The 10,285-nt window shown below is 41.7% G+C and overlaps 1 protein-coding gene across 1 annotated transcript; it reads right to left on the bottom strand.

Moving 5' to 3' along the window:
* Nucleotides 1–630: 630 nt before the first annotated feature.
* Nucleotides 631–9,517, bottom strand: cfap251 (cilia and flagella associated protein 251). Its single transcript, XM_086111623.1, has 22 exons — nucleotides 9,361–9,517; nucleotides 9,246–9,269; nucleotides 8,843–8,961; nucleotides 8,323–8,463; nucleotides 8,143–8,252; nucleotides 7,391–7,499; nucleotides 7,209–7,289; nucleotides 7,034–7,111; nucleotides 6,865–6,906; nucleotides 5,701–5,972; nucleotides 5,150–5,326; nucleotides 4,080–4,330; nucleotides 3,635–3,786; nucleotides 3,409–3,570; nucleotides 3,072–3,256; nucleotides 2,742–2,856; nucleotides 2,499–2,662; nucleotides 1,935–2,025; nucleotides 1,667–1,810; nucleotides 1,266–1,497; nucleotides 1,047–1,154; nucleotides 631–976 (listed from the first exon to the last, which is right to left on the bottom strand). Exons 1-22 carry the CDS (start codon nucleotides 9,515–9,517, stop codon nucleotides 819–821), a joined length of 3,072 nt encoding a protein of 1,023 aa, XP_085967749.1. The 3' UTR covers nucleotides 631–818.
* Between the last annotated feature and the right edge of the window lie 768 nt (nucleotides 9,518–10,285).

The following is a 10,285-nucleotide window of genomic DNA, read 5'->3' on the forward strand; positions in this document are numbered from 1 at the left end:
GCTTATTGGTCCACCGCGGCCTTATAAAAAAGAGAGGCGGGCTCGTCTCCACCTTAAAACAGGAAGTGTCTTGGATCAGAAGGTTTCTGATTGGTCCGGTGGGAGCCCCACCCTTCTGATTGGGACGTGTGCGAACCTCAACCACCCCACCCACACTCCGGACGAGATAATACTTCCACGCGTTAATCTTCACGTGAATTTCATTATGTCCTGCTTATGCTTTCTTTGTCTTTATTAGTTTATTGATAACGTTGAAGTTCAAATTTACCCGTAAGACATTTTACAAATCATATACAAAATTTAAATACAATTTATTCTAATGGATTTCTTTTTATTGTGTATTTTTATTTTATTATTTTTATTATTTATGGGGTATTTATGAGGTGCGGACGTAGTAAATGTACAATTAATTTCTGTCCAGATATTGCTCATTCCCACTGTAGTCCTGCAAGTAACATTCTCATATACATACCTTATTTTGGATAAATATTTCATCTCTGTTAATTTAATAACTATGGGAGGGGAAGGGAAGCTTACACTGTCATTTCTTGGATTTCCCAATAAAGTACAGTATTAACACAAAACAAAATTTCTTGCATTGTGGCATGTGTTTATTCATTCCTTTTGCTGACTAAAGATACAGTGGGTCAAATTGACCCATGAAGTAGGCAAATCATATGGTATGAGTAATGCATTATATATGATAACACACACACACACACATTGTATATGTGTACCTATGCAGAATTAAATTATTATTTTTTTACTTGTGTAATAATGATAAATAATAATTATCTACATATAATTGGATTTCACATTCAGTCATCATCAAGCTGTTGCTCTGATCCTTTATGTCCTTTCTTGGGTGTCAGTGATGGTGATGATGATGGAGGGAGGCCCAGGATGTGATGTGTAAATGTCTCTATGGATATCTTCTCTGGGATCACACTCTCCAGAGTGTATTCTTGGCTCACATCTTAAAAAAAAAAAGTAATATTGCATGTGAAAGTTTTAAATAGTGTAATGGCAGTAGTAGGTGTACATACTTTCAGTTTTAAAGAAGTCAGCCTCAGGATTTTCATCTTCTTCCACTTCAAACAGGCCTAACAGTCCAGTGAAACACTCTGCCAGCTCATCCTCTGTCATGGCTTCCCCTGTTTCAACATTCCGTCAAATCCATTCAAAAAAGTGTGGAGGACATTGAATTTTGGGGGGAAGCAAACATATCGTGGCAAGGGGCAATTTCAGAAATTTGTCCTGTTTACCTCGGACCTGCAGGAGCTCCAGCATGTGGTCTCTGTCCAGAACGGGCTTCCCTGTGGGTCCGCCAGGCTCGCCGAGGACCTCAAAGGCCGTGACCAGCTCCTCTGCCGAGATGCCAAAAGCTGGCCGGTGGTTGATGTAGAGTTTGATCAGCTCCGCCAGGTTGATGTCCGTGATGTACTCTCCCGTTTCTGTGTACTGGCCCAACTTCACCTCGTTTAGCATGTCTTCAACCTGCTCAAAATAAGACAGTGATCCCTGTTGGTTGCAGGAATACCTTCCAGACCCGGCCACGATAGGTGAGAGTCCTCTACAGTACTGCAGTGGTCCTTACTTTTTGGCCGGCGCTGTACATGCATTTCTGGGTTGGACAATATTAGGAAACGTAAAATGCACAGCATACCTCTCTTTCAGTAGGAAAGTAGGCCAAAGCCCGCATGAGGGAAGGCAATTCCGTCAGCGGAATTTTGGGAGACAGCTGTCGTGTTTCCATGGATTCCAGGCCTTGATTATGAATTTGGCAGTAATAGAAAAAGTCTTCAATTTCCTACAGTACAGAACATCACAGAGAGACAAGATCAATTTTGCTGTAGTTGTAAAATTATATTGCAAGTTAGTCTGCTATACTGGTTCCACCCCAAAGCAACTTCATGGTGAAATTTTGCACTCACCCTGTAGAATTCCCCATTCCTGCCTCCCTCTAAAAGCGTGTAATATGGCTCCAGCTCCTTTCCTCCCAAGGCTGCTGCTCCCTCCAGGGCACTGTGCTCACCGAAAAAAGCCACAACACGCTCAAAGTTCATATTGTGCAGAACTGTAAGTACTAAACTCACCAGGCCACAACTTTCGGAAGACACACACACACACACACACACACACACACACAGTCCAGAGATCTGATAGGAGAGTCGGATCATAAAATGCTAAGAGGTCTTTCTCATATTTTAGTAATGAGTTTGTCCATCTCAGATGAGGAACTCGATGCATGAACTACATTTTTTTTAAGTGCTTCTCGTGGCTTTTTTTGGGGAGTGGGTGTGGGGGATACCACCACATATGATGTCGAGTGAAGAAACAAGCTAATGATGTCCACTTCCGTGCCTTTCTGTGACTCATCCGGTCTCTCGGGCTGCAACTTCCTGATGGCCCTCTTGATACTCGAAGACTCCCGCTTCCCTCCGAGAACATCCTGAAATTTCTCTCAAAAGTTTTTTCAAGTTCCATGCAAAGTTTACCTGTAGCTTATCTGCCACGACAGGACAGTGCAGTCAGGACCACCTGCAGTGAAAACAAACAATCCGTCGTGGGAGTAGGCGAACGCAGACACGCCGGTGGGATGGCAGACCACCGCTTGGGACTTGTAAGGGTTGCCGTCCAGAGGCAGGATCTGCAGGCCAACCTGGAGGAAGCACGAGCGGGTCTCCTCTCACTCGGTCTTGCATCATGAAAAATAAAGCAGGTACGCTAAGTGGACTGACCTTGTCCTCTGTGACGTACGGCATGTAATGCGAGCCGCTCTCGTTATTTTCAGACGTCGGTAGAATCCCAATTTTCTTAACGGGGCTTCCGTACGTCGGCCCGAGGAGGGTCTTTCTGTTGGAATCCATTGGACAAAAAGTGTCCATGTTTTCAGTGCTGCAACACATCTGGTTGCCGTAAGCCGGCCAAAACTTTTTTTTTTCTTACAGGTAAATTTGTGAATTTTCCTTTCTGGAGAATCAAGGGGAAACAAGTATCATTTTATCTTAATCTTAGTACAAAGCAGTGATTCAATTGCTTGGGGAAAAAATTGTCCTTATGTTTGTTACCTGCATGTCTTGGACATGCTGTTGAAAAGCTTCATCTTGTATTGGTCCGAGGCGACCACCAAAAACTCCTCGGAGCTCAGTGGCGGGTACCAGGTCATGCACTTGGGCACCGCACTCTGCTCAAGGCGCTTGGAGCTCAGGATGACCACCTGCCCTACGTCACTGCTCTCCACGTCGTACTCCACCTGTTCATCCCAGCAGGGAAAAGTCGACATGGTCTATACCGGCTGCCAACTGTGGTCAATTATTCAATAACATTAACAGAGAAATTGTGCCTTTTTCCGAATAGATTCTCATTCATTCTTTACCACATCTGATCAAACAATTGCAGACTAACCAGCAGGCGGTCCACACCCAGCGTGAACAGTCTGGGCTTGGAGCTGTCCTGGTGCACCCCAAACAGGAGGTCTGTAATGGCTTTGTAGTGCGAGCGGTACCTGCCCAAGTAGATCCACTGAGGCTGCTGCATGCGAAATAACGTCACCGCCTTCCCCACATCCTGAGAGGGACAACTTCACTTATTGTGTGTGTGTGTGTAGATGCCCATAAACGAGGCAACTTACTGCAGTGGCAAGGTATCGGGAGTCATGCGAAAAGCTCATGTGGCTGATGCTGTCTGGGGGGTAATCGAAACACTCCTTGGGGTCGCTTTGTAAAGTGTTGGCATCCAGAAAGTGGACGGCTCCGCTTGCAAAACCGACGGCCAGGTAGCGTCCTGCTCGGGAAGAAAATGTGTCAGCGTTCAATTCAAATCCATCTTTCAAACCGGATTTCAAATTACAACGCAAGTGATGTTTTTCTCAGATTTTTTTTTTAGTCTGTGCAAATGGCATCATTTTTAAAGGCATCAACTGTTAGTTATTTTTGACCCAAGTGTTTTTCGAGTGAAGCGGGGAAAAATACTACTGAGCCCTTTTCTACTAGTAGGCTGAGTTAGTATTAGTGCATTGGTCAAAATATGAACATCAAAGAGATGGAATAAATGTTCAAAGGGCTTTCCGTACTCACCTTGCGGGTCAATGGTGACACAGCGGATTTCTTTTTCTTTCTCCAAGACCGTCCTGCAGACGATCCGCTTCTGCCGGTAGTCCCAGACTTTTAAGATGCCGCTGCAGTTGCCCATGACCACGGCGGGCTGTTTGGGATTGCAGGCCACGGCGTGGAGGGGGTCGCAGTTCTCCTGCAGCAGGACCCGCCACGTGCTTCTTTCCATATTCACATGGACAACCGCGGAGGTCGACGAGGACACCACAAAGTTCCTGCCCAGCGTGAGAAAATATTCGCCAAAATAACATCTGAGATAAAATTGCGTGAGATGATATTACAAATGAGATTATAGATGCAATGATAAGATAAGATAAGATAAGATAAGATACCCTTTATTTGTCCCACAATGGGGAAATTTACAGTCTACAGCAGCAAGATAGTTGGGTTTTTTTTTTGCATTCACAGATAAAGTTAAAAATGATATAGAACAGATAAAAATGTTTCATAAAGGCAGCTTTGTGCTCACAGATGCGGCACTTTTTTTGGTTCTTTTGCTTCAAGGGGACAGATGGACCTGGTCATTTGTAGATGAGGTTAAAAAATATCATATAGTTTATTCACCAATTATTTAATCCAATAAAGATATGACAGATGAGATTAAATATGATAAACGGGAGAAGGAATGAGGGATTATGAAAGGATGAGAGATTTTTTTAAAACGTCAAAATGGGTGTGGAAAATGCGAAAAATGAGAAAGGAATTGCATCAGATGGGAGGGGGATGAGATTCCATTTTGGGATGAGAAATGAAATGAGAGCTGAGCGCGAGAGATCAGATGATGGATGTAAGTGGAATGAGGACTGAGAAGTGAGTAGATGAGACATGCCAAATATGAAATGAGATGATACAGACTAGATGATGTGGAACGAGCCTTTCGATGAGAGGTGAATACATGTGCAATTAGACAACAGACGATCTTACATTTGACATGAGATACTGACATGTGAAATGAGTGACTGGACAAGATGACACGCTTGTGCTATTGCGATGTCGTTTCATTTCTGAGCTAGTTGACTAAAGAGGACATTTACCTGCCAAGTACTGGCTTGGTATCCAAGGTGCCGTCTTCCAGATACTCTCTTTCAAACTCTTTAGAAAAGGAAATGGAGACAATGCGGTCCAGGTTCAATTGGGTGAACCAGGTCAGGAGCAGCATGTTTTCATCGTAAAAATTGACGTGGCCCCGCGTGTCTCCAGTCACGATGCAGCTGTCATGCGAAAGAAACAAAAGGCAACTGGAGAATGCGGTCTTTTGTGACGGACGATGATCCCGCATCTTGGCCTGCATTTACGTACCATTACTAATAAGAGCTTCTCAAATGCTAACATGCTAACAGTAGCGATGGTAACAACGAACAAAATACTAACATGAGAATGGAAAGTAAATCCAATAAAAGAAAATGTTTCTTGCTCTGAAATTTTTAGTGTGTCGTAGAAAATAACACAAGGGTAGCCGTAACATTCAAATTCAGAAACTTAATTGATTGAGAAATGTGGAAGTTGTAGGAAGACAAAAAAGTGGCGGAATAATCAATACAAATCCATATGTGCGCGTGGATCAAGTACAAAGATGAGGACATACTTGTCTACCACAGCGAGCACAGTGATGGGATGCTCCTGCAGAGAGATGATCTTCACATGGTCCCGGCTCAGCCTTTGGTTGGAGTCCAGGTCCTGCGTGAGGTCCCAGACCATGATGACGCCCGCTCTCGATGGGGTGAGGATTCGGAATTCTCGCCAGTGGAAAACGGACGGGCTCAGAGGGCCACCTGCCAGTTTGTGGATTTCGCAGTACTCGGGCATGGAATTGGGGAAGAGGGATGCGTTGAGTTCCAGGGTGGCCGCATCGCCCAGCTGCCGGGGATGAAACACGGACAAACGAATGACATATACATTCATTCATTCATTCATTTTCCGAACCGCTTAATCCTCACTAGGGTCGCGGGGGGTGCTGGAGCTTATCCCAGCCGTCTTCGGGCAGTAGGCGGGGGACACCCTGAACCGGTTGCCAGCCAATCGCAGGGCACACAGAGACGAACAACCATGCGCGTTCACACTCACACCTAGGGACAATTTAGCCTGTTCAATCAGCCCGCCATGCATGTTTTTGGAACGTGGGAGGAAACCGGAGAACCCGGAGAAAACCCACGCAAGCCCGGGGAGAACATGCAAACTCCACACAGGGAGGCCGGAGCTGGAATTGAACCCGGTACCTCTGCACTGTGAAGTCGACGTGCTAACCACTGGACTACCGGGCCGCCTGACATATACATCTCAAATAGAATTGAAATAAAACCGATTTATCATTACAGAAAAAAAAACATTATAAGATGCGAATGTAATCCAAATAAAGAGCTTATCATAAACATTTTACTGTATATAAAGATTGAGGAAAAAGAAATTACATACCTACAAAAGAAAAACAAAATCAGAATGTACATTTTACATTTCATACAAATAATATAGAGGGAAATCGTATCAAATTCAAATAATTGGGAATAAATATTCCATTTTACATCCAAAATAGAGACCAACGAATGAATATATTTAAAAAGTCAAGTTATTAAAAACAAATGTGAATACAATTCGAATGCTGTATAAATGATAGAGAGCACTGATTCTACCACAAGTGTTACGTGAGTCAGAAAGTAAAATTCACCGTTGAGAGACTTTTTATATATCTGGAGAAAAAAAAGAATGGGCATGATATCGAAAACAATAACCACAAGAACAAAGTGGCAATTACCTTAATAATCTTTAGTGGAACATATTGCAAAGTTCCTTGTGCCTGAAAAAAACAGAAACTGCGGTTTGAGTTTCCCCGTGGCCAGACCCCTTCCATTATTCGTACTTTTTTTTTTTTTTTTGTTTAATTCTATGGTGGACTACAGTAGATCGAAGGTGCCACTACTCACCGTGCTGTAAAACAACACTTGGCTCTCACTGCTGCTCAGCAACTGAGTGCTGTTGTTTGGGTTAAAAATGATGTAATTCTGCAAAACAAGTCAATAATGGAGTTTTTTTTTTTGTTATTTGCCCAAATGCAAAAAAACTGTGCGCAAGGTGCTGATTAACTTCAAGTGGACTTACTTGATAACCATATTCAGGCCGGAGCTCTGTGAGCCAGAGCGGTTCATGGCAGTCGTTGGTCCAATCCCAGATACAAACACACTGTTGGAAACGGCACTGTGATCACAAAAAGTCCAAAGCTACGGGTCCACTACATCCACACGATCCACCGGAAGAGATGAAGAGCAACGACTTTTACTCACTTGAGCTCTCTCATTCCCGAGCGTCACCAGCTGTTTGGTGTCCCCTGAAAACCCAATGGCAATGACCCCCCCGTTGGGATGGCAGTCGAACAAAGTGTGCACGGGAATGCTGAAACGTTTCAAACATATCATATCATATTAGGGCTGTTTGATACCACTTCTTGGACGGATGGCATTACCATACTAAAAAAACCAAACAAACTAAAACTAAGACTAAAGCTAATAAAAACTAAAAATAGAACTTAACAAAACCCGCTTTAGAAACTAATAAAAATAAACTGAATTTAAAGAACAAAAGTAAAGATGAAAAAAAATAAATAAAAAACCTGAAACTATTAACTAGAAGACATGCAGCATCACAAAGTGGAAGAAAAGGCAGACTCAACTTCACTAACCATCGTTGTGAACCCAGAGTAGTACGAATGTATACCTGTGAATGTGCATGTGTAGGAATCGTTTGATCATATTTAATACCATAAAAATCTATGCTAATTTCCATTATCCTGTTTATGGCATTTCTCATTGTTTGTTTGCTAAGGTCGAAGCATTTGTTCAACAGAATAATCAGATTTGGTTGAACATTCCAATTAGATTATTATTATTTTTTTTAAATCATTAGGATCCATTTGCCACTGTGCGAGTGACTGTGTTATTTCCTCAAAGTGATGTTAAATGATACCCTCCCATTTAAGAGAGTGAGAGCAGGAAGACTTTAAAAAAGCTTGGTTGAGTATGTTTTGGGTATGTCGTACCCAGAATATGAATCCCACAGTATGACAGTGCTTTTCTTGTTCTGGTCCGCTGTCCCGATCCAGCGTCGGTCTTCGCTGACGCACATACATGAAATGGGGGAGCAGTGACCCTGAGAAATATCAAATCAACTTACTCTTTGGGATGTGTTTTTGTTAAATCCTGTTTTTGTTTATTATTACCTGGAGTATGTGCTGGGAGTTGGTGGTGTGGTTGTAAACGATCCCGACGTGAGCTCCGGCATAGAGGAACACCAGCTGACTGTGGTCTTGCAGAATGTACACGGGAAGGGAGGAATTCACTCCAGAGACCCAATCAAGTGACTAAATGATGGGTGGATTTGAACAGCACATTCAAAATGTCAATATTTTTTATTTTAGTGGAACCTTGACGAACTAGTTCAGTTCTTTCTCCATGTACTCGTGTTTTAGACCAAGTACATCCTTCTATTCGTCCATTACCCAAACCGCTTATCCCCAAAAGGGTATGACAGTTTTGCCTATTCAAAAAAACAGCTGAAAGTGCATTGATGCCCGTATATCTTCTTGTCCACATGCAAGGGAATTATAGTCCCAAAGTTGCTCCTTTTTTTTCACCAAGCAAATAAAAATTGACCAAATGACAGATCATAACTTGAAAAACTTGTAAATTGGGGCATTTGGAAGTTAAGGTCTCACTGAATTCAGTAACACATTTACTTACCAATGCATGTGTTTTGCTGTGTGTGGTCTCCTGTGCGAAAAGGGTTTCTCTGGTTGCAGTGTAGACTAGAGACTCCCTGCTTCGCCTTAGTTTGTCAATGTCGCTTTCAGACATTTTGCCTGTCAGACAAAAGTGGTGAGAAGTCATCAGAGAAAGCGAAAATTTGCTGGGGTGTTGATGCTCTACACTAGACACTGAGAAATGATTGAAAATGATTAACAGAACCAGCAAAATCACCACTTTATGGTGTTACAGTAGTTTGATGAAGCGTTTTAATTACATTGTGTAGACCAGTGGTTCTCAATCGTGAAATGTGAGGTAGAATTGTCAATAAAGTTATAATAATAATAATTATTATTATTTTTATTACTATTATTATTTCACCGCCATTGTTATTCCTTACCAGAAAGTGACGAATCTATGGATTCTGAAAAGAAAAGGTATTGACTGTTAATCAACACATCAACTACAATCAATTCAATTAAAAAATTATATTTATCCCCCTTGTTATTCCTTACCAGAAAGTGACAAATCTATGGATTCTGAAAAGAAAAGGTATTGACTGTTAATCAACACATCAACTACAATCAATTCAATTAAAAAATTATATTTATCACCCTGAGAGTTGAAATGCGTTCCAGCTGCGACGCATGGAATGACCACGTTCCTCGTCATAAAGGTTCAATTATTAATTGAATTGAGGGTTTTCTCCAGGGAGCAATATTAAATGATAATATTATTAAATAAATATTATTAAATCACCACACAGCTTTAGAAATGGTAGCCAACTTAATGTTGCGGAGTCGCTATCGTTGCCTGGTTACCGTCATACCAAACAACGCATTGTCCAATCATTTCTAATTAAAATAAATTGTATCTTAAAATGTGAAGTTAAACGGACAATATCACGTTTAACTGTCATCAAATGCAATAAAAAGATCTTTATATTTGTGTTACTACGAATATGTGAGGTAAAATGAAAATATTTGTTGATTGTGTTGCGAGGATACTTTATTCTGAAATTCATAATTTAGTCATACTAGTCTTTGTGACTTTTCAGCCCTGAAGACAAATCTTGAAATGTAGCACAGATTTGTCAACACGTCCGCCATATTGAACTGTCAAATCTGCCCCCTCGGTCAATGAATTGAACTTCATAAAGCGACAAAGAACAAAATACACTCGGTTTAACACTTGATTGTCATTTACTCATGTTTAGGACACAGGATCTATGTTCAGGATACAGTATCTATCTATCTATCTATCTATCTATCTATCTATCTATCTATCTATCTATCTATCTATCTATCTATCTATCTATCTATCTATCTATCTATCTATCTATCTATCTATCTATCCTTTCGAGGCGTAGTCGATCTTGCTCCCTTTATATCTCTGTTTCTAGGTGTGCAATCATGGCGACTGACCACCGATGTGGCAAGC

The sequence above is a fragment of the Hippocampus guttulatus genome, chromosome 5 (genome assembly GCF_054856545.1).
Source record: "Hippocampus guttulatus isolate MCC_2025c chromosome 5, RoL_Hgut_1.0, whole genome shotgun sequence".
NCBI lineage: Eukaryota > Metazoa > Chordata > Actinopteri > Syngnathiformes > Syngnathidae > Hippocampus > Hippocampus guttulatus.

What these genes read in the sequence shown, in the direction of transcription:
- cfap251 (XM_086111623.1), bottom strand. Translation starts at nt 9,517, where the DNA reads ATGACGAGGAACGTGGTCATTCCATGCGTCGCAGCTGGAACGCATTTC. An exon ending in CATAGATTCGTCACTTTCTG is followed by an intron (nt 8,962 to 9,245) that starts GTAAGGAATAAC and finishes TTTGTCTGACAG; the next exon opens with GCAAAATGTCTGAAAGCGAC. An exon ending in CCCGATACCTTGCCACTGCA is followed by an intron (nt 3,571 to 3,634) that starts GTAAGTTGCCTC and finishes TGTCCCTCTCAG; the next exon opens with GATGTGGGGAAGGCGGTGAC.